The sequence below is a fragment of the Pristis pectinata genome, chromosome 20 (genome assembly GCF_009764475.1).
Source record: "Pristis pectinata isolate sPriPec2 chromosome 20, sPriPec2.1.pri, whole genome shotgun sequence".
NCBI lineage: Eukaryota > Metazoa > Chordata > Chondrichthyes > Rhinopristiformes > Pristidae > Pristis > Pristis pectinata.
In genome coordinates this window covers 3,067,654-3,087,874 of record NC_067424.1, presented here as the reverse complement: position 1 = coordinate 3,087,874, position 20,221 = coordinate 3,067,654, and the positions used below count along the sequence as shown (strand labels likewise).

At 43.8% G+C, this 20,221-nt stretch overlaps 1 protein-coding gene across 1 annotated transcript; it reads right to left on the bottom strand.

Moving 5' to 3' along the window:
* Nucleotides 1–1,189: 1,189 nt before the first annotated feature.
* On the bottom strand, nt 1,190–19,966 carry psma5 (proteasome 20S subunit alpha 5). Its single transcript, XM_052034702.1, has 9 exons — nt 19,481–19,966; nt 15,937–16,003; nt 13,092–13,218; nt 10,775–10,842; nt 7,368–7,475; nt 6,815–6,873; nt 5,635–5,737; nt 2,656–2,742; nt 1,190–1,501 (listed from the first exon to the last, which is right to left on the bottom strand). Exons 1-9 carry the CDS (start codon nt 19,507–19,509, stop codon nt 1,424–1,426), a joined length of 726 nt encoding a protein of 241 aa, XP_051890662.1. The 5' UTR covers nt 19,510–19,966; the 3' UTR covers nt 1,190–1,423.
* Nucleotides 19,967–20,221: the final 255 nt, after the last annotated feature.

The following is a 20,221-nucleotide window of genomic DNA, read 5'->3' as shown; positions in this document are numbered from 1 at the left end:
CACTTCTCTCTCAAGGTACTGAGAATGAGTTGCATACAAAATAGTAGGCCACTCAACTCATTGCATCTCCACCAGTAAACAAAACCATGGCTGATCCATTGTAACCTGTTCCACATTCCCATCTACCCATGGGAACCTTTCACCATTGTTCATGTATCAACCCATGTTTGCCTTGTGTGCAAAGATTCAGCTTCCACTGCCCTCGGAGGAAAATAATTCCAAAGACTCACAAATGTTAGAAAAAATATTTTATCTCATCTGTCTTAAATGGCAACTGCTCAGTTGTAAACAATGATCCCTAGTTCTGGAATTCTCCTATGACAAAACATCTTCTCCATTTCAACCCTGTGAAGATTCCTCAGGATCTCCTTTGTTTCAATCATCCCGTCTCTCTCTCTCCTAAAAATTCAGCAGGTACAAGTCCAGCTGGTCCAATCTATTTCCATAAGCAATTCACCCATTCTGGTATATAGTTTAAACCTTCTCTGAACTGATTCCAGTGCACTAACATGCCAAAGGAGACCGATACTGTAGATCCCATCTGGAGGCTACAATGCAGATATAACTGAAGTATAACCTGCCAATTTTTCTCTTCATTTCCCCTAGTAATAAATATTCTGTCAAATTACTTGCAGTAGCTGCATACTAAGGCTCAACACATCAGTCTACACTGAGACCATGGATCTCAGACGACTGACCCATACTGCTGCAGTGCTGGTGGATAATTGACAGCTCGGACTTCACTGAAGATTCACAAGCCAGTCCCTTAACAGGGTGTCACTGTGGAATTCAGCTGTACCAGGAGAGATGAGCTGTGATTATCATGGTGATTAAAAAGCATCTAGCCAACCCAAACTGAGAAAACACTTTTACACAAAGTAATGAACTGTGAAATAAAGGAAAAGACATTTATAGGCAATATTAACTTATCACTACATAGTTATTCTTCATAATTGTAATAAATATCCGCACATCAAAAATTGGCCTTAAGGATCTTTGTTTTGGAACAAAGTTTATCTCAAGTTTGAACTCTTGTTCCACTTTAGAACACATGCAGACACGATAAAGGGATCAATTCTTGTAAATGTTGAGGTGCAAAATAATTACATGAATTGTATAAGAACTTTCAGCTCTTTTTTTCGGGAAAAAAGAACTACGTAGACGAACAAAAGACTTTGGCAACACACCATCAGTTACAAAAATTTATTTAGTCCCATTTAGTTCACAATAATGGTTCTCAATGCACTATGTACAAAGATTTTCCAAAACCAAGATACAGCTAGTAACACATATGCAGAAACTTTATCTGAAATTGCTCAGTCCTACATTGTTTTATTCCACGAACTGGAAATCTTCGGACTTTGTAGCTTTGATTGCTTGAATTCATACTCAAGAAAACCATAGTCTGGGTCCGAATTCAAATTTAGATTTTCTTTATTTCTTCCTCCAGCTCTTCCTTTGTGTACATGTGAAATGTTTTTGAAGGCTCTATTGTTGCAAGCTGAAAAGAGAATTAAGCAGTTAAAACACTCCAGCAAACTGTAGAACTTAGCAGCTACAAAAGGCTGCGAAAAGGAGCCAAGGTAACTACCCCTACAGCTTTTTGTTTGGCTGTGAAGCTCGTTATTAGTAATTTGTGATTGAGGTGAGACCACTTTCCTGAATACATTTTCTACTTATTCCATATCCCTGTTTCAAGTCCCATCATATTCTAAAGTATTCCCAGACCGTAGACATGGCACAATCAATAATTTTCTAAGGACAAGAAATCATGTAAGATTATCCAAAACAGTTTCCTTTTTAGTTTAAGACAGTGATTAAAGTAATTTTCTAACATTCTTCTGCAAAAACATTAAGTAAATGAATAAAAACTAATCCGTTTCCAAAAAGTTTATTAGAGGCTAAACCATCAAATGCAGAAAACAGACAGCTGCTGTATTTGTTTCCTCTCCTGAAGGTACATGTTCTTGATGAGTTGCAGGTCCTTGGGCACAAGCAAAGCTTTGGTGATACTGAGCCCAAATGGCCATTCCTCATTTAAACTGAGACAATGTATTCCGAACTTTAATCTGAGGGGATCTCATCACAGGCCTGCACCTGACCCAACATCAACAGACAACAGTTCCACCAGTGGGTAGGCAATAGACTGTTCCAATCCCCAGACTAGGGTACAAATCAGGCCCTCCTGACATCAGTTATCTCAGTACCACCAGGGATCAATTCAGACACCAAAATCCACAATGAGTCCTTACATGCATATTTGCCAAGGGGTTTGGGGACTGAGGTGGTTGAATTTCTTCAAATTCAACCTGCTGCAGAAAGGACCAAGAAAAGCCTCTCCCCAATATCTTGCTGCAACTTTTGGCAGGATCCTCAGAGAACCAATGCTTTGTATTCCCCTCCGAGGAGTGTCAGATAAAGAATATACAGGGTACTATTTCCCACCACGTTTTTGACAGGAACGCCTTCACCCTAGGGGTGCTGGGATGAGCGGGGAAGCAGGGGGTAGATAGTTGCCCATCGACAGAGGAGAAAGAACAAGTCCGTGCCGATCAGAATAAATTTCCCAACCTTCGGGATTCAAAGTCTAATTAAAAGGACACCATCCCAGTCAACTGGAAGGGTACTGGCTTACCAAGTACAAAACTTTCATACCTCAATATTAGTAGCACTTAGTTTTTCTTCCATTACTTGTTTCAGGATGGTGAGTGCTTCCTTCTTTGCCTCATCTAACTTCATCGACTGAAATTTTAAAATCAATAGGGTTAGCATTTGTACACTCCACTACCAAAAATGTCTTTAAACTCATCACAACTGCTGCCCATTAAAACTGCAGCTGAGATTTCTGACACAGTAGAAACTAAATCTATCCACATGCAGGTGACCAGACGATGGAAGGGTAGTGAAGTGTTAACTTCAATGGAAGGGTTGTTTTTCCATAAAAATGATAGTATTAACTAACATCGTAAATCAATTAGGCAAAGATTTAAATCTCTTGAATGACATAGTTCCCTGAAAATAAGAGATGGGTACACAGGGTGGTGAGGAGGGTGGGCAGCATCCTTGCCTTCATTGGCCGAGGCACTGAGTCTAATAGTTACAGTTGTACAAAACACTGGTTAAGCAGCACTTGGGAACGTTGTGTGCAGTTCTGGTCACCGCACTATAGGAAACATGAGATTAAGTTAAAGAGGGTTCAGAAAAAATTCACAAGGATGTTGCCTGGATGGGAGGGCCGAATTATCAGGAGAGATCGGATAGGCTGGGTCTGTTTTCCCTGGAGCGAAGGAGGACGAGAAGTGACAGGTTAGAGGTGTATAAAATTAGGAGGGCCATAGATATGGTAGATAGCCAGTGTCTACTTCCCAGGGTAGGGTGTCTAAAACTAGAGGTATCAGCTTAAGATGAGAGGGAGGAGGTTTAAAGAGGACCAGAGGAGCAAATTTTTCACATGAAGAGCAATTGGTGTCTGGAATGAGCTGTCAGAAGAGGTGGTGGGGCAAGAATGGTGCCACGAGGCATCTGGAGAGGTACTTGAACGAGCAGGGTACAGGGTAATATGGAATGGGTGCAGGCGTGGGATTAGTATAGATAGGCACGACGGCCAGCAGAGTCTTAGTGGGCTGAAGCGCCTGTTTCTATGGTGTACAACTCTGTGGCTCCAAAACAAAATTACTCCTGGGACACTGCAGCAACAGCAAGGCCAGAGTTATTATCCCCCCCCCCCATAACTGCACCCAAGAATGGAAGGCATCACCTTGATGAACCAGAATCTCAGCTGGACCTGCCACAGAAATACAGTGGCATTACGAACAGATCAGAAGCTGGGTACCCTCAATGGGTATCTCCCAACTGCAGAGCTTTGCCACTGTCTACAAGTCAGGAGGATGATGGAATACTGTCCATTTGATCAGAAGAGCATAGATCAACAACACTCAGGCAGGCTGCCAACTTCACTGGCATCAAATCCATTGCCCTATGTGTTTGCTAACTCTGTCACCGGCAGACCATGGCTGTAGTGTGTACACCCTGCAGTTACTGGCTGAGGTTCCTTTAACAGCACCTCCTAAATCTGCAGTCTCCACGATTAAGATGAAGGATAGAAGGTGCACAGGACCACTAGCATCCACAAGATGCCCTCTAACTCACAAACTACACTAATGTAGAAACATATCTTGTTGTACATTTGTACGGGAATCAAATCCTGGAACTCCCCTTCATCAGAAGATAACAGTAATTCAAGGCATAGCCAGACCATCACTTTAAGGTAAGCAGGAACGTGTAGTAATTGTTCACACTGGCAACATGCTCAGTCCATAAAACTAATTTAAAAAGTCTGCAGTCAAGGTATTCCAACAGTGCTGCTAAGTGGGGTGTTCCAGGGCTTTGATCCAGTAACAATAAATGAAAAGTTCTCAAACTATATCATGTTTAAACTTGGAAAAAATTAGGAGGGGCACTGTTGATCCTTCGCTTAAATTTGAAGATATTTGGAGTCCATTTATTCAATATTTTCACATGATGTAGATCCCCTTTCAACAACTTTCCAACTTAGAGGAATGGAGTTGACGACATAATATTGCTCTGTTTCTACTGAGAAATGTTATTCCAGTCTTTTCTTTTGTTTTTTTTAAATTTTTCTGTTTAGCTTAGTTTGGTTTGATATATTGTTTATAATTTTTCTTATTGATTTAGGTTTTTTTCTCTTTCCTTTTTTTAAAATTTATATAATAAATCTTTTTCTTTCCTTCCTTTCATATTATATTCATTTACTAAGAGATCGTTGGATCTACAGTTTTTTTATATTTTATTGTTCTTTACGATTATCTATGCCGTGATTGTTCTCCTGATCTTTGTATTACATGTACAAACATTGATGCTATATATTAAGCTGTATTAATTTGTAACTAATAAAAAGATTGAAAAAGAAAGAAAGAAAAGTGAAGAACTTTCAAGTCGGGTTTGTCTGCAGCTTGAAGGTAACACAGATGTGCTGATATTCCCACATTTCCCATGCAAATTCAACCATGAACACACAAGACTTTTGTAACTTCCTTTGTTGTTGAGGATTACTATTATCTTTTGATCAGTTTATGTCCATTACAACTTGACACTACAATATATGCTTGAGCCTGGTTACATGATGAGGTCACTTGGTAGAACTCCTGGCAGTGTTACACTGCCATAAAACGTCAATGCTGAAAATTCAAAAGATAAAATGCATAAACTGCACTGAAGTCTGTTCAAAGCTGCAGGTAGTACTTGGAGTTCAGTTATTTGAAAAATGTGTCATGTACCCACATATTGCAGAATATTTCAGTTTCAGTAGATTTCAAGCGGAAACACTTGTGTAATTTATTATCCACTTAAATTCAGAATTCGAACAGTATCAACTTGTCAGGCAGTAAATTGTTTTTTTTAATATTTAGGAAACATCAAATGTAGTTTCCAGTGGTTTCAAATTTGACAACTGATTGAGCTGTTCACCAGATGACTGCCAACAGTAAATCTTTTATATCAGGAAGTCACTAAAAGCTCCACTGGAGTACAGACTGGTAAAATACTTTCACACTTGAAATCACATTTGAATTATATTCCTGATCGAACTCATCATCCAGCGATTGGTTCCTATACCTTATGATAAACCTCCTGTAGCGCACTCTGGGCCCCCTCAGAAGCAGAACCAATCGCTCTTGCGACACACTGTACAAAGGTCCCAGATGGATCCATGTGATACCTGCACAAGAAATTTAAACACATTGTACTTGTAATCAATGTATCTTTAATATTTAGCAACAAAACAAACCACAAACTGCACACAATAAGTATTGGGTAGAAACCCCGAATAAGTGCCTGAAGGGGAAAAACTTCCAGGGTTATAGTGAACAGCGGAATGGGGAGAACTGAACTAGCTTTTTCCTCAGAGAACGCAGAAGTCAAGTAACATTCTGTGCTTCAGAAGATAATTCTGTTCAGTGTCTTAAACAGACAAAGCCTACAAGCCAAGCTAATTCAACATCAAAGAAGCAGCTGATTATCAGCACAACTGCCACAAAACAGTTACAATTGCCAAATGAATACAATAGCTGCCACGTCTCATATTACCATGCACAATGTGACAGATATTAATACAGTTTTACTGGAAGTTAGCACATTTGCTGTTTCTCTCCAACCTTATTGTAAAACCTGCCTTTATCAGGTTTTCATTTTACAGTGATCTCAACAAAACACAGCTGTTTCACAGAACAGCAGATAAAATTAACATATGCCACAGCTGTTCACAAGATGCACTGTTAACTAGTTTAGATACCAGCCTGAAAAATGTACAAGATTTAATTAGCAAACACGGGCAATTTGGACTACTGTTGTAATTTGCTGCTTGCTAATGTAAAGAAAATGGAATGAACAACTAGAAAAGTGTTCTCCATCGTCTATTATAAAGAGTTAAAGGCATTCATGAAATGTAAATACAAACCCAATATTTCAAGTTTAAAGCACTTATGTACAAGTAAGTAGTTCAAGTTGTTCAAACAGCCCACCACAGAAACTGTGGAACTATTGTGCCTGGAACTATTAACACGGTTGCAAAACTCCTTAGATTTGTTCTGCATCCAATGAGAACATTTCAACATTTATAAACCAAGTTGTGAAACCTTGAATCAATTGTTCAACGCCAAAGTCACACATTTACAGAAAAAATTCCAGATGAATAATTACATTATTCATGGTTAAATAGTATGATATAACACATTCGACATGCCGGAATATATTATTGCAAATAAGATAACAAGAACTCAATAGAAATAATGCTCACATTTGTGGGCCCTTTTCATCAATCCCTCCAAACAGCAATGCCACACCAAATGGTCGGCTCTGGAGAAATAAAACAAGACAGCATTTAAATCACATCTTTTCTCCCACCATAAATGACGATATAATTAAAGGTTACTCTTCCAGAGATTGCTAACATTTTTAGATATTAAGGGAATCAAGGGATATGGGGTTTGTGCAGGAAAGTGGTGCTGAGATAAATATCAGCAACGACTTTATTGAACGGTAGGACAGACACGAGGGCTGAATAGCCTCCTCCTGCGTCTCTATTCTTCTGCCCTCTCCAGTCAAACAAGTGAACACTGAAACACTTACAGAGGTTGCTTGTGATCAAAAAAACACCTCTGCTTAAAGTGGACAGGCCATATTTTCCCACCTTTTGTTGACCAGTGGCTCGGAAAACATCAATTTGGCCAAGTCAACTGCAGAACTAAAATTTAAACATGTTACCCTGCTTTTAACGACATGAAGAATTACTACTACAACCTGCCATGTTCAAAGGGTTAGGCGCTGTGTCACACAGCCAGAGAAATTACCATTGCACCAGGATCTGCATCTTCTTCACCGAACTGCAAGGCCAGGTTGGAAACTGCCTGTGTCACGCTCTCAACCGTCATATTTTCATTGTAGGTAAACCAATGATTCTGAAGAACAGAAAGACATCTGTTAATTTTCTCAATTTAAGAAACTTAATAAAATAAAGCCTCATAATCCGGCTCCCTCAGGACTTGGTGGTGGTGCTGGACTAGCAGATTTTGGACTGGACTGTTTGATGATGTTTTCCTATGCCCCCCCCCCCCCCCCCCCCCCCCCCCCCCCCCCCCCCCCCCCCCCCCCCCCCCCCCCCCCCCCCCCCTTCACTCTTTTCTCCCCATACTACACTGTATATTCCAATGAACCCAGGAAAGGAAGAAATTCTTAAAGGAAGCAAGAAGCAAAATCTGATGAGTTTCAGCGTGCCAGTTTCATCTTGCCAAAACAAGCTGGTGCCTCCACTCTGGGCCCTGGACCAGCCACAAACCCATGCTGGATCCTGACTGCCTCTCCCATGTTCCCGACCCTGGATCCGGCTGCATACCCAGCTCGCACCAGTAATACGTGGCCGACCTTGTGAGCATACAGATCCGTAGATAGTTGGTTCGCAGAGATCGACTTAGTGACTGATGAGTGAGTCAGACACCGAGCATCAGAACTTCCAGACGTTCAGATACTGGACTATAGGTGTTTCACTGTACAAGTCACATTGACAAGGTGGACAAAATTTTAAGAGGAGATTTTTCAATGGTGTGAAAGAAAATCAGTTTTTTATGATTAAATAATCCAGCCAATTACTTGCACGCCTTCAAACACTGGTGGTAAATGTTCTAGCTGCAGTCCTTTACTATATGTTTCTTGAAAAATTGAAGCACTTCTCTCATTGACACTTTACTTCCACAAAAACTTAGTTCAGTGAGGCTACAGACTTTGTTAACACAAACATGCATAAAGTAATTTCTGTCTAAAATTTACAGCAGTTCAATGTAATTTCAAAGCAAACATCAGACGCTGCATAATTTCTTACATACTTAGAACATTACAGCCCTTCGACCCACAATGTTCTGCCGACATTTTATCCTCCTCTAAGATCTATCTAGCCCTTCCCTCTCACATAGCCCTCCATTTCTCTTATCATTCATGTGTCTATCTAAGAGTCTCTTAAATGTCCTTAATGTATCTGCCTCCACAACCTCTGCAGGCAGTGCGTTCCACGCACCCACCACTCTCTGTGTAAAAAAACTTACCCCTGACATCCCCCTTATACATTCCTCCAATCACCTTAAAATTATGCCCCCAAGTTAGCCATTGTCACCCTGGGAAAAAGTCTCTGACTGTCCACTCGATCTATGCCTCTTATCATCTTGTACACCTCTATCAAGCCACCTCTCATCCTCCAAAGAGAAAAGCCCTAGCTCACTCAACCTATCCTCATAAGACATGCTCTCCAATCCAAGCGACATCCTGGTAAATCTCCTCTGCACCCTCTCTAAAGCTTCCACATCCTTCCTATAATGAAGTGACCAGAACTGAACACAATACTCCAAGTGTGATCTAACCAGAGTTCTATAGAGCTACAACATCACCTCACGGCTCCTGAACTCAATACCCCGACTAATGAAGGCCAACACACCCTACGCCTTCTTAACAACCCTGGCAACCTTGAGGGATCTATGGATGTGGACTCCAAGATCCCTCTGTTCCTCCACACTGCCAGGAGTCCTGCCATTAACCTTGTATTCTGCCTTCAAATCCAATCGTCCAAAGTGTATCACTTCACACTTATCCGGGTTGAACTCCATCTGCCACTTCTCAGCCCAGGTCTGCATTCTATCAACAGCCTGTTGTAATCTACAGCAACCTGCTACACTATCCACTACACTGCCAACCTTTGTATCATTAGCAAACTTACTAACCCACCCTTCCACATCCTCATCCAAGTCATTTATAAAAATCACAAAGAGCAGGGGTCCCAGAACAGATCCATGCAGAACACCACTGGTCACCGACCTCAAGGCAGAATACACTCCATCTACCACCACCCTTCTATGGGTGAGCCAATTCTGAATCCACATAGCAAAGTTTCCCTGGATCCCATGCCTCCTGACTTTCTGAATAAGCCTTCCATAAGGAACCTTATCAAATGCCTTACTAAAATCCATATACACTACATCCACTGCTCTATCTTCATCAATGTGCTTTGTCACATCCTCAAAGAATTCAATCAGGCTCATGATGCAAGACCTGCCCCTCACAAAGCCGTGCTGACTGTCTCTAATCAGCCTATGCTTCTCCAAATGCCCATAAATCCTGTCTCTCTAAGAATCTTCTCCAGTAATTTGCTCACCAGTGAAGTAACTGGTCTGTAATTCCCAAGGTTATCCCTACTCCCGTTCTTAAACAAAGGAACAACATTTGCCACCCTCCAATCATCTGGCATTACTCCTGTGGCCAGTGAGGATGCAAAGATCCTCGCCAAAGGTGCAGCACTCTCTTCCCTCGCTTCCCGTAATAACCTTGGATGTATCCTGTCTGGCCCCGGTCACTTATCCTAATGTTTTTCAAAGGTTCCAGCACATCCTCTTTCCTCACGTCGACATGCCCTAGAGTATCAGCCCATCGTACACCATCCTCACGAACGTCAAGGTTTCTCTCTCTGGTGAATACTGAAGCAAAGTATTCATTAAGGACCTCCCCTACCTCTTCCGACTCCAGGCACATGTTTCCTCTTTTATCCCTGATCGGTCCTACCCTCACTCTAGTCATCCTCCTATTTCTCACATACATGTAGAACACCTTGGGGTTTTCCTTGATCCTACTCACCAAGGACCTCTCATGCCCCCTTCTAGCTTTCCAAAGTCCATTCTTAATCTCCCTCCTGGCTACCTTGTAACTCTCCAGAGCCCTGTCTGATCCATGCTTTCTAAACCTCAGGTAAGCTTCTTTCTTTCTCTTGACAAGATATTCTACATCTCTTGTACCATCCACTCTACCATCCTTACCCTGCCTCAATGGGACAAACCTACCCGGAAGCCCATGCAAGTATTCCTTAAACAACCTCCACATTTCTGCTGTGCTTTAGGAGATTGCTTAACGGCACCCAGCTCACCTCTCTACACCCTCACCACAATGTCATACTTATATTCTTTCAAGCATTCACCTAATTGAGTCCATAAAAAACAACTTGAAATGGCTCTACGTACATAACAATTCTGTAATTACCAGTTCTGAAGTTACTTATTTTTGCTATATAATGTGAACATTAAATATTAGTGACAAAAAAAAGTATGTTCTCATCTAAGATGACATTACAAAAATAACTTAACAGTTAGAAATTAGAACTGACCTCATGGAAGCTTGCCTTTAAAAAAAGTTTAATGTATTTTCAAATGCTGCAGTTTTAACTTACCTGTGTTTCAACTCGTGCTTTGTCTATTAAAGTTTTGGCATCAGCGATTAATCCACTCATTGCACAACCTAACAAGAAAATAATTAACATTTAAAACAAGATTTCCCAAATAAAATTCTGACATTTTATTTCAACAGAAGTGATCAGTATAATAACATTTCTGTATTTAAATGCACATCAAATTAAATTAGCTATTCTCATTTAGTGAGCCAGAATATTCTGCTCATTGTAACAAAGTATGCAGTGTACAACTTGAAGCAGAATCTGTGATTGTTGCTTTAAAAAGATGAATACAAATTCTTACCAGAGATGGTGGTGGAAGGAGTCCAATGACTCTTAGTAAGTATTCCAACTGACCTCTCCCCGTGTTCCGACACAGACACACCAAGTGACTTGACAAGCAGTGCAAATTTCCCAATGTGATTTATCAAAATCCCTCATTAATTGGCTGCTAAGATATTGATTTGGTTGCCTAATAACATTCTCTGCTCTATCAGAGCCTCAGAACTAACTGGTAATTGGTTTGTTACTGTCACATATACCGAGATACAGTGAAGATTTGTTTTGCATGCCATCCAGACAGACCATTCCATAAGTACTAGGTCGTGCAAATGGAAAACAAAACAGAATTCAGAATATAGTGTTACAGTTACAGAGAAAGGACAGGAAGACATAATGTGCAAGGGCCAAATGAGGTAGAATGGGAGATCAAGAGCTTATCTTTATCATACAAGATGTCTGTTCAAGAATTTTAACAGCAGGATAGAAGCTGTCCCTGAGCCTGGTGGTGTGTGTTTTTAAGCTTTTGTATCTTTTGCGATGGAAAGGGAGAGAAAAGAGAATGCCCGGGGTGGGAGGGGTCTTTGATAGTGTTGGTGCTTTACCAAGGCAGCTGAAAGTGTAGACAGAGCCCATGGAGGGGAGGCTGGAACCTAAAGCCTCATTTCTCAGTTACATTACAAATAAATGGCTTCTGCTTCCTTTCAAAGACTTTGGTATTCTTTCCAGATGTTGGGTTCTCAAATCTGGAAGAAATACTGCTTTCTAAAAAGAAACGGATAACTTCAGCATTCTCTCTTTACTTCTATAAATTTTACACTGTTATAAAAGTTACCAATCGATTCTTTTTTATGTAGAAAAACTTGCAATTTCAACTTCGAAGTCTCCCTAGTCTTCCTGCTCCCTTGCCAGTGGGCGTTTTCTTTGTTCCACAAGGACATGCCTGAATCTCATTGCAGCCACACCGACATATTCCCAATCACAAGCCTCACTTCCCTTTTACCTCATTTAGTCACTGTCAATATTTCTGTATCAAGTGTTGCTGTTCCATCGACATGCTGTAAACTTTCACTTTTGGAAATGAAGGTAATGTATTGTAATATTTATTTTAACTTTTAAATGACATTTGGCTATTTGTGGTTTAAATTTTGGACAGCAAACCATTTCCTGCTCCCGTGAAATGAATGAAAACACCATAACTTGTCTATGTGTAACACCCATAACGTTGAGAAAAAAATTAAAGGAGCAACAGAATTTGACAGAGCCACATAAGGAGACATTAGGGCAGATGACCCAAATCCTGTCAAAGTCAGGTTTTAACCAGTGTATTAATGTAGGAGAGAAAGGCAGTGAGATTTGGGGTGAGTAGCTGAAAGCACAGCCACCATGATGGGGGTGATTAAATTCATCAGGTACAGGAGCCTGAAGACTCACACATAACGCTTCAGGAACAGCTTCTTCCTCCCCGCCATCAGATTTCCGAAATGGTCCATGAACCCATGAACACTACCTCGTTATTCCTCTTTTGCACTTCTTTTTTGTAACTTATAGTAATTTTTATGTCTTGCACTGTACTGCTGCCACAAAACAACAAACTTATTGACATATGTCAGTGATAATAAACCTGATTCTGAAATAACCCCATGTTTACAGAGACCATGTTTACAAGGGAAGCCAAATGGAGGCTAAGTGTTTTGGAACACTAATTATTCAATGACCTGTATTTACAACATGGGATTTGGGGGGGGGGGAGTAGAAAAGGAAAATCTAAATTCAAGTGAGTTCATAAAGTAATCTGTAGGAATTAGAAACAAAAGATGTCCCTCTTTCCAAATAAAACTTCTAAAAGATTTGAACACAGGCTAAAAATAAATGGCAGATCTCTGTACATCTTACTTTGACATAAAACATTTCATAATCTCCGTGAACATTTTATCTCTGTATTTTTAAATATGAGATTACATATTCAGTAAAATTGAAGAATAAGTTCCAAGGCAGCTAATCGTCTTTGATTCCCCTCCCTCCACAATATACTGACCTATGTGTGAATCAATTTCAACTATTTTCTCAATGCTACTGGGTTCCATCAGCGGGGAAGTGATCCTCTTCTCAACCGCCAGAACAACACCTTCACTGGTTTGGATTCCGATGGCAGTAGAACCCAACTGTGGAATCAGAAAGAGCATGAATTTAATTTTCCAAGTGAAATTTTGTGAGTTATCTTGTTTAAGCGTCCAGTAAGAAGGTTTCTCTGATAGTGCTTCACTCCCTCTGCACTGCACAGGAGTGTCAGCCTACAAATCTGTGCCAGAATAGACTGGAAATCACAACCATCTGACTCACTGGTGGAAATGCCACCTCCTGAGCCACTGCTGACATATTCCACTGTTCAACTAGATTATTAACCTAAAAATATTTACCAATAGTGAGATAACCTGCAAGAAGTAACCCTAGTTTTTTTCTGATTTATTCATTTTCTGGGATCTGAGTTGCTGTCACAGCCAGCAGTTATTGCCCATCCCTCTCTGCCCTGAGGTGACGGAGAACTGCCTTCCTGATCTGTCCTTCCAGTGAAGGTGCTCCCATGGTGCTGTTGGCCAGCGTTGATGAAGATCCATACGTTTGCAGATTCCGGAGAAAAGGAAAGTTGTATTACACATCAAAGTACAAGAAAGAAATAATTTCAGCCTAAGGCTCATTATTGAAAAATATCTATGTATGATAATCAGACAAGGTTAAAGAAACATGAGAAACAGGATGAAAGTAAAACCAAGGTTAATAAAGTCGGCAAAGACAGAAATCCCAGGAGACTGGATGGTGTGACGGGACAGCGCTTTGCACAAGGCAGAAGCAGACAAATCCAAAAGGGTTTTAAAAAGTTAGATTTAGACAGAAGCAGGGTGGTGAGGGACTTAAGCACTAATCCAAGAACGTTAAATTGTTGGGAGCTCAGGATTCACCGTTGGTCAGGAGGACAGATGGCCGAGTATCACCTGATGTAGTTTTGGATGAATTTAGTTTATGGAGGTTGGAGGATGGGAGAGCAGGCAGGACTGAACTGGACTGGTTGGTTCCAGCTGAGGACAAAGTTATGGATAAAGTCTTTGGCAACAACTAGGCTGAGGCGAGGTGAGAGCCCGGCAATGCTACAGAAGTGGAAGTTGGTCTTTGAGAGAATGACAAATACTTCATCTGAAATATCACATTATTTGAAAATTACTTTAGCACATTTTTACATATTCAGGATATTCAACAACATACCTCTGAAGTGAGGTCTTGGTTTAATATAGAACATAGAACACTACAGCACAGTACAGGCCCTTCGGCCCACAATGGCCAACATTTTATCCTGCTCTAAGATCTATCTAACCCTTCCCTCCCACATCGCCCCCCATTTTTCTATCATTCATGTGGCTATCTCTTAAATGTCCCTACTGTATCTGCCCCCACCACCCCTGTCGTCAGTGCGTTCCACCACCACCACCACCCCCACCACCACCACTCTCTGTGTAAAAAACTGACATCCCCGTTATACCTTCCTCCAATCACCTTAAAATTATGTCCCCTTGTGTTAGCCATTGTCGCCCTGGGAAAAAGTCTCTGACTGTCCACTCGATCTATGCCTCTTATCATCTTGTACACCTCTATCAAGTCACCTCTCATCCTCCTCCTCTCCAAAGTTAATTTGTTAATACTTAATTTGTTAATACAAGTCACCATTGTTAATACAGCAGACAATTTACCCCTCCCTATACTTTACAAAGGTTATGCACTTGGGCTGCTTGCTGCTGCCAGGAACCTGGTGCCACCCCTGCCCTCCAGTGGCTTCCTTGCAGCAGTCGGTCAGGGCACTGAGTACAGGAGTTGGGAAAACTACACTTGGAGTGTTGTGCTTCAAGCAAGCAAGGAACTTCATTACACACTGGTGTATATGGCAATAAACTAATCTAGTCTAATCTTATTTCTGGTCACCCAGCTATAGGAAGGACGTCATTAAGACGGAAAGGATGCAGAAAAGATTCACGAGGAGGTTACTGGTGTCTTTACTGATTCAGTGTAAGGTGTGAGTCTGCCCTCCAGCTGCGAGTGCAGTCAAGGCACAGGAACTCAGGAATGACCAAGGGTAGGCATCTTGTCCAAAAGCCTGTACCTCTGAACAATGCAGAACCTTGTTATCTCAACAATAGAATACAAGCACAGATTTGTGTGCTCAGTTCCAGAGTGGGAGATGCTTTTTTATTAAAAGATGTGCATGTTACTACTGAGCCACACTGTTTTAGCATGGGAAAGTAATCAGGTTTTTGAACTGCAAGCTCCCATGTCATTAAGTCACCAGAGAAATATCTTTGCTCTGAAATAATGGCACTGGATCTTTTACATTAACAAGGCATCAAATGAGGTCTTGGGTCAATACCTTATCCAAAGGACCGTACATCTGACAGCCCAAAATCCCTTAGTATTGCGGCACATTGTCAGCCTGGAACTATTGGGAAATGAGCATAATGCTGAGCCACAGCTGCGACCAAAACCTGTGGATACTCAGCTGAATCTGGAGGAAGCTGTTTGACAACATCCATTATTAAGCGAGGCAAGTACACTGTCACAAATCAGAGACAGGGCTAATGACCCAACTCAGCCATGAGAACGTACGGCATCGACACTTGTCACCTGTCACATTTTGACATTAAAAATTATGACAGAATTTAAAGGTTCTTTTTAAAATCAATTTTACCTATTAAGTTCACCCTTAGATTAAAGGAGTATAATCAGTAAAATAATTTACCATAATTTCCAAGTGTGAGAGTTCTCCCACAGCATGGGCTGTGAGAATCTCTCTGGAGTTAACTCACCCATTATAAAACAAAATTATTTTAAAAACATACCTTAATAGCCTCTATAGCATATTCAACTTGAAATAATCGGCCTTCTGGAGAGAATGTGTTAACACCTCTGAAAGGCAAAATGAAATGAAAGAATTATTTGCTCAAAGAGAGCCATAGGATCACACACCACCAGTGGCCACTCGGCCCATCTTCATTGTGTAGTTAAATATTTGGTTCAATCTACACAATTAATCTCACTCCCAAGCTTCCTCCAATTCCACTTCACCTTTCCCATTTGCCTCTGGAGCCATGGCAGAGAACTCCAGATCACCAGAACTTACATTTCTGTGGAAGGTTTCCTCACGTTGTCCATGGTTGTTCTACCAATCAGCTTAAACCTGGTCAACAACCCTTTCAGTCACCAGAGAGTTTCTCCTTATCAATTCCCTCAGAACTGTTCATGGCTTTTAAACACCGCACTTAAAGCTCCCTTTAACCTTCCCTGTTTCAAGGAGAACACTCTCTAGTCTCTTCAGATAACTAGAAGTCCTTCATCCCTGATGTCATTCTAGTAAATCAAAAGGAATATTGCAGATAAAAACAGAAAATGGAGGCAAGGAGTTTCCTTATCTGCGTCCACAAATCACCCACCTGTCTCTGTCTCCCAACTCCACCTGGCTCTTTCTGCCCATCGTCCTTCACCCCTCCTTAGTACATCCATCACCTACTGGCCCTATCTCACTCTCTCCCTCCTCCTTATACCACCATTCTTTCCTCTCTACTCTCAGTTGTGATGCAGGGTCTCAGCACCAAAATGTTGACAATTTCTTTGCCCCCATAGATGCTGCTCAACCCGCTGAGTTCCTCCAGCAGAATGTTCTTTTTGCTCTGGAATTGGGGGCAATGAACTGGCATGGATTGAGAACTGGTCAGTGTACAGAAAGCAGGGTGACAACTGATCTTTCTTGGGTGGGATGACAGAGACCAGTAGGCTATCACAGGGATTGGTGCAGAGGTCCCCACTATATCAACGACTTGGGCAAAGGGAGGAACTCTCATATTTCCAAATCTGATGATACAAAACTAGATCGGATTGTGAGTAGGGAGGAACTTGTAAAGAGGCCGCGGGGGGGGGGGGGGGGATATGAGCAAACTAGCCTTGTGGACGAGGATATGACAAATGGAAAACAATGTCAAAAAATGTGAAGTCATTCACTTTCATGATTAAACATAAAATTGTGATATTTCTTAAATGGCAACAGAATAACAAAAGGCTGATGTTCAAACAAACTTGGGTGCCCTGACATTGTCAATAGGGAGAAGGTTGTAAAGGGCTCCAAGGGGCTACAGACAAGTTAACCAAGTGGAACAAAAGACTGAAATAAATAACTACGTGCCGGATCCAAGCCAGCACGACACGAGGGGCAAAATCCCAATGTAACATCCTCTCAGCTTCACTCATCAACAGTTAGCTAGCTTTACCAAGACCCAAGGTCTCAGAGACCTGATAAATTGGAAGCAACAAGACTGGCCAGCTGGTTGCAGTGAGGTAAGAAACAACAGGTCCATTCAATGGCATCTCCAATCTCAACAGTGGGCAGAAGAGTCAGTTATTACTATGGCAATGAGGTAATTAAAAGCCTCGGGGAAATACCTACACGATGCAGCCTGGTGATCAGATGCATATGCACAGTAAAGTCCATGGGTGAACTATCAGGAAGAATCACACTCCCCTAGACCTGGTAGGCTCAGTATCAATATCCAGGATTCTAAACAAATGGTGGAAAATGGAGGTGGTACCACAGCAACTAAGTTACAACAGGAAGATGATGGACAAAATGGGTGGAAGCTGGATTGCACTATCAATGTGAAGAACAAGGAAGAGATGGGTCTTTGAAACAGGATAACTCCTTACCAAACCCTGGAACAGCACAGGAACCCAGGATTGTGCGAAGGCCCCAGGACTAACACTCACAAGAAGACACAGTGAATCTGGGACTTACAACCAAAGGAAGCTACAAGTCTGATCACCTCACACCTTGACAAGTGCAAAAAGAACAGACGGCTGGAGGAACTCAGCAGGTCAAGCAGCATCCAGAGGAGGCAGAGGGATGGTCGAGGTTTGGGGTCTTGAAATGTCAATTCTCCATTTCCCTCCACAGAGGCTGCCTGACCTGCTGAGTTCCTCCAGCATATTGTTTATTGCTCCAGATTCCAGCAACTGCAGTCTCTTGTCTCCAATGTACAGTGCAAGCTGTGAGTACTTGTACATTGTCCTTGCAATTAAGAGTTTGCCTTTCAGCAGTTGTCAGTGGCATGTTTTTAATATGAGTGTGACTTCAGCACTCAATGCAAGGGGCAAGCGGTGTTGGACCAGGACGAGGCGAAATCCCGATGTATGGAGGCCGGTGAAGCTTTGGAATTCTCCATCTTGGGGTGTCTGGAGATTCAGTCAGAGTTCACTCCAACCAGGGGTGGATGGATTTCTGGACGTTATGGGGATGGGCTGGGAATGGAGCAGGGGCAGAAGACCATTGTGGTTTTGTACTTGTCACTGCATTTATTATTAGCATATGTACTGGTAATTGGTTTATTATTGTCACATGTACCGATGTACAGTGAAAAACTGTTTAACATGCAATTTATACAGATCATTTCATCACATCAATGCATCGAGGTAGTACAAGGGAAAACAATAACAGAATGCAGAATAAAGTGTTACAGTTACAGAGAAAGTGCAGTGCAGGCAGACAATAAGGTGCAAGGACATAACGAGGTAGATCGTGAGGTCAAGAGACCATCTTATCGCACTAGGGGACAGTTCAGTAGCTCTATAACCCTGTGAGCTCCACCCGAACGAGGAATCTGACTGCACCCCGGTGTATCCGACGGTGATCCAGTCCGACCGGGTGAACGGCCCGGGACGGGGGGCCGGGGGACCGGGATCCGGGGACCAGAGTCTGAGACCCTGGGGACCGGGATCCTGGGTCCGGGCGCCGGGAGACCGGGGTCCGGGAGACCGGGGTCCGGGCGCCGGGAGACCGGGGTCCGGGCGCCGGGACCGGGGTCCGGGCGCCGGGAGACCGGGGTCCGGGCGCCGGGAGACCGGGGACCGGGCGCCGGGAGACCGGGGACCGGGCGCCGGGAGACCGGGGTCCGGGCGCCGGGAGACCGGGGTCCGGGCGCCGGGAGACCGGGGTCCGGGGACCGGGAGACCGGGGTCCGGGGACCGGGGTCCGGGAGACCGGGGTCCGGGGACCGGGAGACCGGGGTCCGGGGACCGGGGTCCGGGGACCGGGAGACCGGGATCCTGGGACCGGGGTCCGGGGTCCGGGGACCGGGAGACCGGGGTCCTGGGACCGGGCCCCGCTCCGTGACTCAGCAGCCGCGGCCTGAAACTGAAAGTGAAACCTCGCCGCCTGCACCGACGCCGCCCCGACCGGGGGCCGGTGACCGAGTCCCGGGGACCAGAGCGAGCGAGGTCCGGGGACCCAGGCCCGGGGTCCGGCAGCGGCGAGACCCGAGGCCCCGGCGCCAGGCCCGATCCTCGGGCCGGAGTGGCGGGGACCGCGGCTTCGATGCAACGTGCGGCGGCGGGACCCACCTGTCGTACTCGGACCTGATGATGAACATCCTGGGCGGCGGGTGAGGGCTGAGGCGGCGGCTGGACGGGCGGGCGGGCGGGGGGACCGGGCGGCGGGTCGGGGAGCGCGCCTCTGCTTGTGTCTGAGGACCGAGGCCTCCGTCAGCCGCTAGGCCACGCCCACCAGCGCGCCGATTGGTCAGCCGGTGGCTTCGGGGCGGGGCTCAAACCCTGACGAGCGCTTCCATTGGTTATCCTGTAGTCCAGGGGCGGGGCTCAACCCCCGCCGAGCGCTCCGATTGGCCGGGATGCCCGTCACTCGCCGCCCACGCCTCACGTTTTCCGCGCGCCTCGGGTAATTTTATTTGAGCAGCAACTGGCGGCCTGACCCGGGAACCGGCCCGGTGCCCGGGACAGAGAGAGGGAGCGGCCTCGGGAAACGGCCCGGTCCCCGGAGAGGGCGCGGCCTCGGGGAGCCGAGGGAGTGGCGGGAATGCAGAGCTCGGCCGGGGCGTTCGGGGGACAGAATAACCGAAAGGGAAAAGGTAGCGGAATCGGTGCAACACCAGGAGGTCACCGGTGGAGAACGGCAACTCGGAACCTTGGTTTCCGCCCACCAACATTTCCCCCCCCTCACCTCACTGTTCCTTCATCCCTTCAAATAACATTAACAATGATCTGAGGAGATTTTCAGCGACTGCAGTATTTCTCCGGTATCCTGAAGGTTGCAATGTAGACGCAATGGCACTTTGTCCACAGCAA

Bases quoted from the DNA above. Each gene is read 5' to 3' on its own strand.
- psma5 (XM_052034702.1), bottom strand. From the start codon at position 19,509: ATGTTCATCATCAGGTCCGAGTACGACAG. The intron at 13,219-15,936 runs GTATGTTTTTAA...CTGATTCCACAG, and splicing joins ATGCTATAGAGGCTATTAAG to TTGGGTTCTACTGCCATCGG. The intron at 5,738-6,814 runs GTGAGCATTATT...TTTCTTGTGCAG, and splicing joins GATGAAAAGGGCCCACAAAT to GTATCACATGGATCCATCTG.